This window comes from Plasmodium brasilianum, chromosome 5 (genome assembly GCF_023973825.1).
Source record: "Plasmodium brasilianum strain Bolivian I chromosome 5, whole genome shotgun sequence".
Taxonomy (NCBI): Eukaryota; Apicomplexa; class Aconoidasida; order Haemosporida; family Plasmodiidae; genus Plasmodium; species Plasmodium brasilianum.
Window position 1 is genome coordinate 1,286,393 of NC_090118.1, and position 15,027 is coordinate 1,301,419.

General features: G+C 26.4%; 5 protein-coding genes across 5 annotated transcripts; 4 read left to right on the top strand and 1 right to left on the bottom strand.

Annotated features, from left to right (window-relative positions):
• Window positions 1–168: 168 nt before the first annotated feature.
• Window positions 169–1,341, top strand: MKS88_001529 (eukaryotic initiation factor 4A-III; the record flags this gene model as incomplete). The annotated part of the gene is made up of 1 exon (XM_067214463.1): window positions 169–1,341. The coding sequence occupies one exon, from the start codon at window positions 169–171 to the stop codon at window positions 1,339–1,341; it is 1,173 nt and encodes a 390-aa protein (XP_067074895.1).
• A 1,514-nt stretch (window positions 1,342–2,855) lies between these two features.
• On the top strand, window positions 2,856–8,080 carry MKS88_001530 (methyltransferase; the record flags this gene model as incomplete). The annotated part of the gene is made up of 12 exons (XM_067214464.1): window positions 2,856–3,693; window positions 3,966–4,073; window positions 4,149–4,367; window positions 4,542–4,583; window positions 4,779–4,863; window positions 5,060–5,119; window positions 5,366–5,415; window positions 5,606–5,669; window positions 6,416–6,534; window positions 7,097–7,219; window positions 7,399–7,607; window positions 7,832–8,080. 12 exons carry the CDS (start codon window positions 2,856–2,858, stop codon window positions 8,078–8,080), a joined length of 2,166 nt encoding a protein of 721 aa, XP_067074896.1.
• Window positions 8,081–9,863: 1,783 nt separating this feature from the next.
• Window positions 9,864–10,817, top strand: MKS88_001531 (uncharacterized protein; the record flags this gene model as incomplete). Its single annotated transcript, XM_067214465.1, has 1 exon — window positions 9,864–10,817. The coding sequence occupies one exon, from the start codon at window positions 9,864–9,866 to the stop codon at window positions 10,815–10,817; it is 954 nt and encodes a 317-aa protein (XP_067074897.1).
• A 905-nt stretch (window positions 10,818–11,722) lies between these two features.
• On the bottom strand, window positions 11,723–12,524 carry MKS88_001532 (AP-4 complex subunit sigma; the record flags this gene model as incomplete). The annotated part of the gene is made up of 2 exons (XM_067214466.1): window positions 11,723–11,981; window positions 12,343–12,524. The coding sequence occupies 2 exons, from the start codon at window positions 12,522–12,524 to the stop codon at window positions 11,723–11,725; spliced, it is 441 nt and encodes a 146-aa protein (XP_067074898.1).
• Window positions 12,525–13,102: 578 nt separating this feature from the next.
• On the top strand, window positions 13,103–13,885 carry MKS88_001533 (BSD-domain protein; the record flags this gene model as incomplete). The annotated part of the gene is made up of 2 exons (XM_067214467.1): window positions 13,103–13,199; window positions 13,536–13,885. The coding sequence occupies 2 exons, from the start codon at window positions 13,103–13,105 to the stop codon at window positions 13,883–13,885; spliced, it is 447 nt and encodes a 148-aa protein (XP_067074899.1).
• Between the last annotated feature and the right edge of the window lie 1,142 nt (window positions 13,886–15,027).

Consider the following 15,027-nt stretch of genomic DNA (forward strand, 5'->3'; position numbering starts at 1 on the left):
TACATATATAGTACATACATATATAGTACATACATATATATAATACATACATATATAGTACATATATACATTTATATATGTAGTTATATATATGTTGGTACTCTTTGGGGGATACGCTAACATTGACGCAGTTGGGCAAATATTTGAACGTGGATATGCACGAAAAAGATGGAACACAATGATTATTATAAGTCTTCAGAGAAGTATGAAATATGCACGAGCTTTGAAAATATAGGAATAGACGAAGGTCTGTTAAGAGGAATATATGCATATGGATTTGAAAAGCCATCTGCTATTCAGCAAAGGGGTATCAAGCCTATATTAAGTGGAAGAGATGTAATTTTACAAAGTCAAAGTGGAACAGGGAAAACTTGTGTGTTTGCTGTAGGGGCATTAAATTGTGTTAATAGAAATTTAAATGAAACTCAAATAATAATATTGTCACCTACTAGAGAATTAGCAGAACAAACACAAAAGGTTTGTCTAGCATTAGCTGACTATATTCATGTAACAATTTATTGTTGTATAGGAGGGAAAAGAATGAGTGATGATATAAAAGCATTAAATAATGGGGTCCATATTATTAGTGGAACACCAGGAAGAATATATCATATGTTAAATTTAAGGCATTTAAAATGTAAATATATCAAACAGTTAGTTATTGATGAAGCAGATGAAATGTTAAATAAAGGATTTAAAGAACAAGTGTATGATATATATCGTTTCTTATCACCCAATACACAAATTATTCTATCATCAGCTACATTACCACAAGAAGTTTTAGAAATAACAAATAAATTTATGCATAAACCAGTGAAGATATTAGTTAAAAGAGATGAACTCACATTAGAAGGTATTAAACAGTTCTTTGTATCTATTGAAAAAGAACAATGGAAATATGAAACTTTGGCAGATTTATATGAAAGCTTAACTATTACTCAGGCTGTTGTTTTTTGTAATACTAAATTAAAAGTAGATTGGTTAACTAAGAAAATGCTTGAATCAAATTTTACTGTTTGTAAAATGCATGCAGATATGACTCAAAGTGAAAGAGATGATATTATGTTAAAATTTAGGCAATGTAAATTTAGAGTTTTAATTTCAACCGATATATGGGGTAGAGGATTAGACGTGCAAGAAGTTTCTCTTGTTGTTAATTATGATCTGCCCAATTCAAGAGAAAGTTATATCCACCGAATTGGACGTAGTGGGAGATTTGGAAGAAAAGGAGTTGCTATCAGTTTTGTTAAAAATGATGACATAAAAATTTTGAGGGATATCGAACAGTACTATTCAACACAAATTGATGAAATGCCTATGAACATTACGGAATTGCTGTGAAAAGCGGCTAAGTAAATGAGAAACATTTTTTTCAATGGCGTAAAATATTTTTTTTTTTTTTTTTTGTCACGTCTCATCAACTTTTTCATCGTATCTTACATTTATTACGTTTATTACGTTTATTACGTTTATTACATTTATTACATTTATTACGTTTATTACGTTTATTACGTTTATTACGTTTATTACGTTTATTACGTTTATTACGTTTATTACGTTTATTGCACTTACAATATTTGCCATTTTTACTACACCACATTCACTGAGTTTTGTTTTTTATCCCTTTGTTTATCTTTCCCACTCTCGTTTATTGGTACTCACAATGATGTTATTTGCGCACATTCTTTGAAATAAATAATTTTATTTTTTTGTTGCACCATTTTGTACTTATTTACTCTTTCCTCCCTAATTTTTTCCTATTTTTTCTTATTTTTTTCTATTTTTTTTTTTTTTTTTTTAATTATATAAGAACAATTTCGTTTAATTATTTTATCAAAAATGTAAATTAAAAATAGCATAGTAATTTTTGCATATAGCATTTTTTTTTTTTTTTTTTTTTTTTTTTTTTTACCTGACATTTGTTAATAAATTATTTGCTTGTTCAGAAAAACGTAGCTGAACATGTCATTGGGAATTCTCCTAAAAATACACAAGCACTCTTGGATATGTGCGTATATGCAAAAGCATGTACAAAAAGTAGGAAGAGAAAGGTGTAAAACAAGAAAAATGGAGTGAGGTTTTTATCGGAACGTTAAGCTTATATTTGGCGTAATAAGGAAAAAATAAAATAAAGCAAAATGAAGCAGAATAAAATTATAAAATAATATGGCAGTCAAAAAAAACAAAAGAGTTGACATTTTTTCTAAAAAAAAATAGCAAGCTTAGATAAGGCATTATTTTATAAATCTTAGAACAGTATTTGCTCAGCATAATATGCAAAACGTACTCTTATATACGTTTAGTATTAATACGGGTATATATTATATATATATACATGCACACATAATGATGCAAATAAGGCTCTTTTCATTTTGTTTTGTCTTATTTTATTATTGTTGGTGAAATTTAAATGCATTACATAATTACAGTTAAGAAAGAAAAACGGACTCCTAAAACGTAGGCAGTGTAACACCTCTTACATTGTTCTGTTATATTTTGCGTCTTTTTATTTTTCAGTGTTACATTTTTTGCGGCATTGCGTACACTTTTGCATCCGCTTTTGCATGCTCTTTTGCATCCTCTTTTGTATCCACTTTTGTATCCACTTTTGTATCCATTTTGTATCCATTTTGTATCCATTTTGTATCCACTTTTGTATCCATTTTGTATCCACTTTTGTATCCACTTTTGCTTTATTTTATTTATTTTTTTTTTCATTTTTTTTACAAAACATTGCGAATGGAAAAAACGTCATACGGGTTGGCATTTTTCTCAGTTACATTTTACCTTGCCGTGCAATATTTAATTTAAGTTTTTTTGAAATTTTTTTTTTTTTTTTTTTTTTGGATAACATTATGGGAAGAGTACTACTGAGAAAGAGGCTGCTCCTCTTTTTGTTCCTTTTACTGTACATAACAAACATAGATGAGGATAATTTTCTGAAAGAATGCGAGAAAGGATTGTGTGTAAGAGTATATGAGGGAGGAACAAATAACAATTACAACAGTAATAACTATAACGACAATAATTATAACAATTACATCAATAATAACTATAACGACAATAATTATAACGACAATAATTATAACGACAATAATTATAACAGTAATAATTATAACGACAATAATTATAACAGTAATAATTATAACAATAATTATAATAGTAAGATCTATTATGCTTTTTTATTAGTACAATATGTTAAAGAGATGAAGGTACACGTTATCAATCTGCTATTAAGGGGAGCAAACATAAGCCCGATTTTTGTATCATCTAAAGTAATATATGGACTGTATAATGATAGAAATTATAGCAAAATTTCAAATTTCTGTTACACGAAAAATTTACAGAAAAATGGAATTGTAAAATTGTCTAACCTTTTTGTGCCTAACACAAAATTTCTTATACTAGACAAAACAGATGATGAAATATATAATTATGCACAAAATAGAAAAGGGAAACACTGCGCAGATTTGGAAAAGGAAGCATTGTTTATGCATTCTTTTAATGATGTATCACCTGAGTATCTTAAAACATCCTATTTTGTATATGAAAAAGATATAAATAATAAATTAACGGAAAAAAATTTAAATTTTATTCTACTTAATTGTGGAAAGAAATATAAAAATGCGTTCAAGATTGAGTTCAGAAATAATATGAACTTTTTGAAGGATCAATTTTCTTGTGAAGACCAAGGTACGAATTGATTTATGAATGAGGGGGAGTGTCCACATGGACATAAATCCTTATATTATACAATGCATACTATATTATATTATGTACCTCTACTGAGTGAGTATTGCATTAGTTTCGGAATGTTAAATCGTATTATCATTTCGTTTTTTCTCCATATATTCTAAAACTTCCTCACCTTATGTACACATTTATTCATGGCCTTATTTTTCACCATGCATGTTAATAATTTTTTTTTTTTTTTTTTTTTTTTTTTTTTGTGAAAGGTCTTGTAGAGATATACATGCTATTGATGGTTATATTAAGCTTCTTATTTTTGGTTTACTATCGAAAAAGAGAAGTGTTAAGAAGAGGAAATAATGCATTAATAGAATCCGTCCATTGTGCAATATTATTTTTTTTTTTTTCTAATATTCTTTACTTTGTTCATATAATTTCTTATGCATTCAATGGGTCAGGCTTTAGTGTTCTCAAGGTATTGAGCCAAATATATGAATCAATATTTGATTGTTTTGTTATTTCAATACTTTGTTATATATTAAATAGAAGAAATAATAAAGCGAAAAGTGTTGACACATACAGGACATCGCTTATATATGCAGTATTAAAATTTTTATACACTTTATCTGAAATACAAAATCATCAGAATTTAAATTTATACTCCTCGATGCACTCAGGTTATTATACATAAGAAGCATATAAAAGATAAGTAGCTCAAAGGGGGTTCTTTCCCCCTCGCTGAGGATGTTTTACGCGAACATTTGTGTACATGTGTACACATATACTTGCATACATACATATATATATTTCTACATGATCAATAAAATTTTTTTTTTTTTTTTTTTTTATAGTTATAGCACTTCCATTCGTTCTTCATCGAATATTCATTGCAGGTAATGCGAATACAGTGAATCATGCTACTTATTACCCTTGAGATTTTTCTTTTTCTTTTTTTTTTTTTTTGTGAACATGTATATCTGTGTAGGTGTAGTTGTTATTTTTATATAAGAAGAAGGTAACACCATTATATCATTTTTCAATATTTTTTTTTTTTTTTTTTTTCTCCATTTTTATTCTTCGCATTTCAGTGCTAATCTATAACAACAGCAAGAATCTTTTGAAGGAAAAAAAGAATATGGATGAGAAGCTCTTCATCATTTTTGATACCTTATTGTTAGGATTAAAAAAAAAAAAAAAAAAAAAGAAATAAGAAAGAATAAAAAATAAAAAAGAACTACATACGGTTAATTTTGTGTATTTATCTTTAACATTTCTTTCGTGCGTGTCCATATATGCGTAAACACGCAGGAGTACACTTGTATACAACTGTTTTTGTGTACCATTTTACGCCTTTTTACGTATTTCGTAGGTACAATTCGTGGATATTATCAATTCCTGTCCTTTATTTTTTTATGAAAAATTTTTCAGTGTAAAAAGAGATATACGTTACATGCGAACAGATATATATATACGTGTATCTATGTGCTTGTATGGGTGTATATATAATTGTGTTCTGAGAAATATGAAACCATATTTTTAATTATTCTATAATTTGCATTTACCCCTTAACAGGGAATAGAACAATTTTTTTTTGTAAAATACATGTTTTGTTAATATTTTTTTAAGGCATATATATATATATATTTTTACGGAAAAATTTCCCTTCTTTTTATAGGCACTTTACTCATTTGTTCATACATTTCGTTAACCTTTCTATTTTAATATGTAATAATTAAAACATACATGCATAGGGAATGTTAAAAAAGGGGAAAAAAAAAAAAATTGAAGTGATCCAAATGAGTTATATGAGCTAAATAATTTAAATCAACTACATGGGTATCTACATGTATGGGGCATAAGCAATGTATATATGTATCATTTTTTTTTTTTTTTACTTTTTTTTTTTAAGATTTAGTATACAATATCTCAGGAAAGAAATATGAACAGTTAGAATCAAAGTATCCATACATAGACTTACAGTAATATATTTTTTTTTTTTTTTTATTTTTTTTTTTCCTTTTTTTCCTTTTTTTCCTGTTTTTGCTTGCACTGAAGCAATTTTGCCATAATCATTTAATTATAATATAATTATAAATTATATGCAGGAAGCTACTACACGTTGCTTATTCTATGACAATTCACTAGGATGTTTTTTCCTTTTAACGGAGTTTGTGTTTTTCGTTATCATTTTGTTCATTTTATCTGTTTGGCACCTTTGTTTGAAACATTAAAATTAAAATTGCGAAATCTTGTTTTTATGTATACCAACATTTAAATTATTTGAACATTTTGTTATTTTATACATTATTTAAAGGACGATTTTGTGAAAGCTCCTCTTAACAAGATTAATTTTTTTTTTTTTTTGCTGCATTATATTTTTATCGAACTTTTATCGTATTCTCTATTTTTTTTTTTTTCGTCGAGCTTTTTAGTTATGCTGTCCTATACTTTTTTATTTTATCATATTGTTTTTGATACTTTTTTATTTTATCATATTGTTTTTGATACTTTTTTATTTTATCATATTATTTTTGATACTTTTTTATTTTCCTTTTTATCTTATCCTAAAATCGATGCACCTTATAAATTATGAACTATTCTAAGGAATAAGTTTTTTAGTGTAAAATTTTTTTTTTCTTTTTTCTATTTATGTACAACCAATGTGAGGAGGAAATATGTATTATATAAAAAAGTATGAACACAAGCTTTTGAGTGAAACTTTAAGATTTTTAGGCTTTACAATAAAATGGGGAATTCATGAAAACGGGTATTGGTTAACCAACTTAAATTATTCGTTTGATTATATTTTATCAAACTTAATCGTAAAATATTTTAAGGATAAAAGTAATGAACATACGTGTTTTATTATATGAATGATTGTGTTGTACCTCTTTTTGTTATAACATTTAGGAGCTTTCCACCCGTGCTTTGATGGGTGATAGCTTACCCATATATGGACACGATACAGTATATATGTGTATTTGTGTAAGTGTATTTGTGTAAGTGTAGTTGTGTATGTGTAGTTGTGTAAGTGTATTTGTGTAAGTGTAGTTGTGTAAGTGTAGTTGTGTATGTGTAGTTGTGTATGTGTAGTTGTGTATGTGTAGTTGTGTATGTGTAGTTGTGTAAGTGTAGTTGTGTAAGTGTAGTTGTGTAAGTGTAGTTGTGTATGTGTAGTTGTGTAAGTGTAGTTGTGTAAGTGTAGTTGTGTATGTGTAGTTGTGTAAGTGTAGTTGTGTATGTGTAGTTGTGTATGTGTAGTTGTGTATGTGTAGTTGTGTATTTATGCATGTCTATGGGTATTTGTATATATAGGGGTATTTGTATGTATATGTATAAATATATACATATACATGTACATATATACATCCCGCGTTTGTATATGTGCGATATGCGTTTCCTACAGAAGCAAGGACCGTTTTAGACGTTGGGTGTGGTTATGGGTACTACGTGAATGAATTGAATTTTCATAAAATAAAGTCCTTTGGTGTGGATGGTAATTTTAAGCTAGTTAATTCCCTGAAAAATGGTCAGTTTGTTCATTTGTTTTAGAAAAATGTAAAAATATATATTCTTTTCTTTTGCTAATTCTTCCTGTGTGCTACGAGTGTTACCATAAGTTAAGCCTCCTATGTATATATATATGTATATATATATGTATATATGCGTATATGTATATATGAGCGCAATGCAAGTATTTCTTTTCAGAAAATATATACACGCTTGATGCTACAAGCGAACATTTTGTGCCCAACTTGCTTGAAAAGATTAACATGTCCAACAAAAAAGAAGATATGAAAAAAAAAGATCAACTTTTTGAAAAGAGTAAAGCTATAAAAATGAGTACAGAAAATATAAGAAACATTTTAACATTTGATTACGTGTTGTGTCTGAATGTTGGTGAATACATCCCTAAGGTTAGCAGAGAGAAATGATAGGACGTGCGTATGTGTGTAGTTATATGTGTAAGAGTATGTTTGTGTGGTCATGTATGTAAATATGTGTGTGTAGGCATGTGTGTAAATATGTGTGTGTAGGCATGTGTGTAAATATGTGTGTGTAGGCATGCGTGTAAGCAAGGGCATATATATATATATATATATATATTTGTATATGCATGATGAACACTTTGGTTTTGCAGAAAAAGGAAGAAGTGTTTCTTAAAAATCTTGACAGAATAAACAGACGAGGAATAATAATATCATGGGACATACCCAACAATTTTAATATAGGTACAATTAATGAAAAAAAAGGAGAAGAAATACTAGATCTTTTTTTAAATAATTATTGCTATACATATGATGAAAAGACTAGTAAAATGTTTAGAGAAAACTGCAGCAATAATGTCCTTAAAAATTGCATATACATTTTCGAAAAAAAAAAAATTTAACTTCTGAGTACTGCATACATGTGTACCGCGGCAATAGTACTTAAATTCAAGTGAAATGTCTAGCTGTTTAGTGGTTTAACCGCTTGACGGTTTAACGGTCTGACAGCTCAACCGCTTAACTACTTAACCGCTTAACTACTTAACCGCTTAACTGCTTAACCGCTTAACTGTTAATTTTCTTTTTTTTTCCCTCATTAATAAATTGAACTCGCCTAATTTTTAAAGAAGCGCAATTGCGTATAATTACTTATGCCTTAATATATATGCACATACATCGAGACATAAATAAATATAATTGCCAATAAATAATAGTTTTGCTTTCTGTGTGAACATCTTAGCAGTAAGCTAGAATTAGCATGACAAAGATGCATAACATAACAAAATATGCAACCTACAAAATAGCAAAAGATGATAATACAATTAGGCAAAAAAATTGTCGGTTATGGTCTGCTGTGTACATGTGAAAATATTAAAAAAAAAAATTCGAAAATCTGTAAAATAAAGGAAAAGAATGAAAAAAAATAAGTAAAAGTGGAAGTAAAAGTGGAAGTAAAAGTGTAAGTAAAAGTGGAAGTAAAAGTGGAAGTAAAAGTGAAAGTAAAAGTGGAAGTAAAAGTGGAAGTAAAAGTGAAAGTAAAAGTGAAAGTAAAAGTGAAAGTAAAAGTGAAAGTAAAAAGTGTTTTCTCTTTTTTGTCAACTTAAAAAAAAAAAAATGTATGCTCAAAATTTATGCCAATCATATTTGTGCATAAGATGTAAAGCGGTTACTTCGTATATTATGACATGTTCAGGTCATAATGAAGGTGAAAAAAAAATTGCGCATAAGATGTGTAATTCGTATGTTTATATGAATATATATATATATTTAAGTACACACGCACATATATATATATATAAACATTGCAAGGATTTAATTAAGTTCTATATATTAATGTCGATGATTGTATTCTCCTGATATAACTGAACATTATTTAACTACTTCTACATGGTTCTAGCATCATTTTATTGGCAAATTTATAAAATATGTAGGAAGATCGGGGTAGAGAGGATATTTTATTTTCATGCAAATTTTTTTTTTTTTTTGTTATTTATTTTATTTTTTTATTTTTTATTTTTTAATGAAACATGTACGTATACATACAAGCATGAAGCACAGGTGAGAGAAATAAATAGCTATTACACACGTAAAAATATGCTTCTTCGAAAAACATTTATTATTTTGTTGTATATCCTCTGTAATGTTTGTAAAATGTGAATTGATGTGTAATGTAGAAGAGAATTAAACTGAAATGTAGCTTATGCATTATATGAGAAAAATGAAAAAATGAAAAAATGAAAAAAATTAAAAATGTACAAGACGAAAGAAAGAAATAAAATGAGTAACTACAATAAAACAAATAATAATATTATGACAGGAATGGCCATTTTGTAAGCATTGTTTAACACGCAAAATAGGAAAAAAAAAAAAAAAAAAAAAAAAAAAAAAAAAAAAAAAAAAAAAAAAAAAAAAAAAAAAATTTTGAGGGAAAACAACAAAAATGAGAAAATATAAAAGTGTACGGATAATAAAGTAAAAGGAAGGCACAAAAAGTTAAGTGTACACATCATATATATATATATGTATATATACGTATATGCCATATAAACGCAGAATAAAATAAATAAAAACACATAAGGAAAACCATAATATAAAGGTATAATACTTGCCATAATTATAAAAAGAGAAAATAAAATTTAAATAAGTAAAAAAAAAGAAAGAAGAAAGTTCCTTGAAAACGTTTTAATGGGAGAAACATTAAAAGTTGGAATGAAAAAAATCGAAAAAAGAAGCTGTCAAAGCGTTAATAAAATTTACAATCATCATATTAACGTGAATGAAGGAAATAAAGACTGTAAGAATAGCAATAATAATATAATTTTTGCAAACGGACACAAAAATAATAGTATAGAGGAGCATAATAAAAATAGAAAAATCGCCAATATAAGAGTGAATTGGGTTGATTATAATAATGGGAGGGGTGGAAATGATTACGCATCGGATAATAAAAAGGTATCGTGTATTTATAAACAGGCAGAAATGAAAGCAGAAAAGAGGGATGATAAAAGAGGAGAAAAAAAAGAAAATTTCATATCAAAAATTGTAGGAGTAGAAGAAAAGGGTAAAAGTAAATCGATAACACGAATGACAACAATAATGGAACCGAGAGGGAATACCAAAGATAAAATGGCCATCAATAGTAATATAGTTAATAACATTAAAGAAACTAGTTCAGAAGTTCCTGATGGTAAAAATGCTTTTGTAAAGTTAAACGATAAAAAAATAAAAAATTCAAAAAATTTAGTAAATGATAAAGGACAATTATTACATATAAGTATGAAAAAAGATAAAACAAAAATGAGCGTTAATAATTGTAATAGAAAAAGTTTTGAAAAAAATGGAACAAATTGCTCCAAAACTAAAAATAGAGAAAACAATGAAAATAAAAAAAAAAATAAAAATAAAAAGGATTTACTTAATTCTTTGGAAATTAATGGAATACAGATAAAAAATAACAAATTCATTCTTAAATTTAAAGATAAATTAAATAAAGTTCATAAGTACTTTTTTCCCATATATAAGTATGGCGATGAAACTATTGCAAGAAACAAAGCAATTTTATTAAAAATTCATATGTATTCTTGTTTATATTGTCAGAATGGTATTCTTTGTAATTTTGTAGAGAATTATACACTATGATATCTTTGCAGGATTTTTAAAAAATTATTACCTCTCTCCAAAGTTGAGCTAAAAAATGTGAACACTTTTTTTTTTTTCTTTTTTTTTTCAAAAAATATATAAATCATATTTTAATGAATATATTTGTTTAGCATTTCCACTTTGTAGAGGTACACGCACATACAAATATAAATATATATACATATATGTATGTACATGTATAAATACCTCGTTCTTTTCTTCTCTTCTACTTTTCTTCTCTTCTTTTTTTCTTCTCTTCTTCTTTTCTTCTCTTCTTCTTTTCTTCTCTTCTTCTTTTCTTCTCTTCTTCTTTTCTTCTCTTCTACTTTTCTTCTCTTCTTCTTATCTTCTCTTCTTTTCTTCTCTTTTTTTCTTCTCTTCTTTTCTTCTCTTCTCTTCTCATCCTTTTTCACATAAAACTTAGTAGATATTCACCACTATACCTGGGTATTATAATAAACATGTTGTTATGCGCATAACATTGTCGTTTTTACATAGTTTTTTTTATTTTTCTTATTTTTCTTATTTTCCTTCATTTTCCCCAATTAGAAATAATATATAGTTCCTCGTTTTTTCTCAAAACTTATTGGATAATGGTGCTGATTTATTTTCCCTTTTTTTTTTTTTTATTAATTCAGTAAAATTAAGCAGTTGTAATAAGTGTAAAAAAATGTTCTGAGTTGTACATAAACATTTTTTATTACACTTGTATTATTACTTTCACCATTTGATTATTTTATTTTTTTTAAATATAAAAATAAAATTGACGTAAGATAATAATCTACAGATTACCTAGCTTGTGCATAATTTTTTTTTTTTTTTTTTTGTAATCTATAGCACATTCCTGATTAAGTCAGGTAGTTTTTGCTCCTTTTGTATGTTTTTTTTTTTTTTTTTTTTTTTTTTCACATTTTTAAAGAGAATTTGTCCATTAACAAAATTGGTCGTAGTACATTCGTTTTGTTCATGTCGCAAATTTCTCCATTGCAAATAATTTCATCAATTATAAAATGAGTTTTATCAATATTAAACATGATGTCCAGTTCACAAACATTTTCATAATACTTATCTAGAATTTCAATAATGTTATGAATCATTTCAAGTATGGCAAATTCGTTAACATCCTGGTTTGTAACACCGACTATTAAATATAAGCTAGCATATCTAAAAAAGATGGAGGAAAAATAAACAAATACGGAATTGGTATGGAGTGGAATAAGTGAATGAACAAATGGTGGTACACATTCATGTATATACATTTGTGTGTGTATACGTATGTATGTGCATATGTATGTGTGGATGTTCACGTATATGTACAAATAAATACAAATATAAACTGGCATATTTGTATTAGCATTTTAACAAATTAATAAGGACACAAGGTCAGCTGTGCTTTAGTAGTTTTTTTTTTTTTTTTTTTTTATTTTATCTTTTTTCCTTTTTTCCTTTTTTCCTTGTGAAAACAACTTTCAACTGATAGAGCATTTGAGGAAAAATATACATCTTTTTTTATGCATTAATTAACCTTCTGTATATAATTTTATATTCTCTATACTGCAAAAAAGAGCACTGATAATCAACTCGAGATAAGCATTTTCTTATTAGTTCTCCCTCCAATATTGTTTTCTCTTCGATACTTAAGTGGTTATAGTACTGACTTAACCTGGTTTGCCCTTGTTTATTAACCATTAACAAAAACTCAATCATTTTAGCTTTTGTGTCGTATATTCAAATAAACAAAATAAAACAAAAAAAAAGGCATAAAATTAAATATGCAAATTGAATGTATAAATAAGGAAAAAGTACTTGAATACATACACATTATAAGCATGTATACATTTAAATAAAAAATAATAAAATACTAAAAAGAGATACACCATATGAAACACGCATATGGTATTTTTGAAAAGGAAATAATTTTAATTTTTTTTTTTGTTCTTTCGGTAAAGCAGTTATGTATTTGGCCTAAACTTACGTACATTGTTTTATTGTTTTGATGTTTTATCGTACTAATGTATTGATTTTTTATAGTATGAATGTATTGATGTTTTATCGTATGAATGTATTGATGTTTTATCGTATGAATGTATTGATGTTTTATCGTATGAATGTATTGATGTTTTAATGTATTAACTTTTTGATTTTTTTTTTTTTTTTTTTTGGTAAATAATTAAATTTTTGCGTTTAAATGTAATATGGATATTAATATGTATATTTTAAAATATGAATATTAATTTGTATATTTTAAAATTAAGAGCAGTTAAAAAAGGCGAAGTAATGCAGAAATGATATTATATGTTAGGTACAATTCTGTTATTATAATGGGAAATAAGCATAGCAGGAGAAAGAAATATGAGTTATGTGAAATGCAGTATGAAAAAGGTTTATTATTTTTAAGCAAAAAAGAGATATGTTTACCTATATTGTTTATTTTATGTACATACATATCGTTTATATATATATATATATATATATGACTGCTCATGTGAAACAAACACGTCCATAAATAAGAACACATATGTATGTTTTCCGTGCCAGAGTCTATTTAGAAATTTGTCTGGTCGTGTTATTTCAAAGCAATGTTGACCATTATAAATATTTTTACGCAAGCATGCATTTGCAGTAAAAACACATACCTGTGTACACACATATATTGAAGTGTACATCTATTTATACGTACATATACTATATATACTTGTGTACCTTTTTTTTTTTCAGAATTCGAGTTAAAATTTCCCTGGAATGAAATTATTAAATGGGGAAGTCATGATTTAAATGTAGATATAAGCATTATAACAATTCAAAATATAATTGAATATATAAAGGATATAACAATGGATGAAGAAACCTTCTTTCATATGACAGAAGGAAATAGTTTAGATGCATTTCATTTTGATGAGAACTTTGTTCTGTGGGCAAAATCATTATTAAAAGAAATTAATAATTTAAAAAAAGTAAGATATAATGTTGTTCCAAAACTAATCAGCGAAAATGAATTTTGGCTTAGATACTTCTCTACCATAAAAATGATCATTGTTAAAGAAGCATTCAAATGTACCAAAAATTGAATTTAAAAAAAAAAAAAAAAAAAACATACATACATATATATATATCTATTTTTTTTTTTTTTTGCTAGCCATTTGGTGGAAAATTGAAAATTCTTACAGCTAGCTTTTTTTTTTTTTTTTTTTTTTTTTTGTCACACACCTTTTTAAAATATACCCATAAAAAAGGAAAAAAATATATATGAACATATTTATGAGCGAATATGTGTAAAATATGAATTAAGGCGTAATGCACGTGGGGTATATCATATGTTTTAAGGACAAGCTTGAAATATTGGTAATTCGACAAGAAGTATTCTAAGGTGAGCATATATACATATACATACATATATATATGTATGTATATAGATTTTAATGCAGTTGCTTTTAGTAGATATATAAAAAGAACGTAATTGTAAAGGACACAAAAATAGTTAAACTAATGCAAGGCACATAAGGGCATTATAATACACTTAGGCATGATTGTCCCAGATTTTACCCTGATCTCATTTAAGAGAAGTACATATATGTGTGCATATATGTTTGTATGTTTGTAAATTAGCCAGTATATAGGCCTATATACGTATACATACATATACATATATTCGTATATATATATATATATATATATATATACCCATGCACACATATAGGTGCAAACGTGTTTATCGTATACTTGCCCTCAGGGCACACCAATAAATTCTGTGCATTAAAAAAAAGGGGGTTAGCATAATTCGAATTAACCGGAATAGAGATAACTGTGAAGTTATAATCGAAAAGAATGATACAATATAATTGTTTTTTCTTTGTATTTGTTTGATTTTTTTTTTTTTTCTTTATTTTTTTCATTATGTTTTTCTTTATTTTTTTCTCTGTGTTTTTCTTTATTTTTTTCTCTGTGTTTTTCTTTATTTTTTTCTCTGTGTTTTTCTTTATTTTTTTCTCTGTGTTTTTCTTTATTTTTTTCTCTGTGTTTTTCTTTATTTTTTTCTCTGTGTTTTTCTTTATTTTTTTCTCTTGTCTTTCTTATTTACCATTTCTCTTTTCTCTTTTCGCTTTTTATTTTATTTTATTTTTTTTTTTTTGTGGCATGAAAGTTTGAAAATATTTAATATTTTTCTTTTTTTTTGCATTGTCTTATTAAAGATTAAATGTAAAAGAATTAT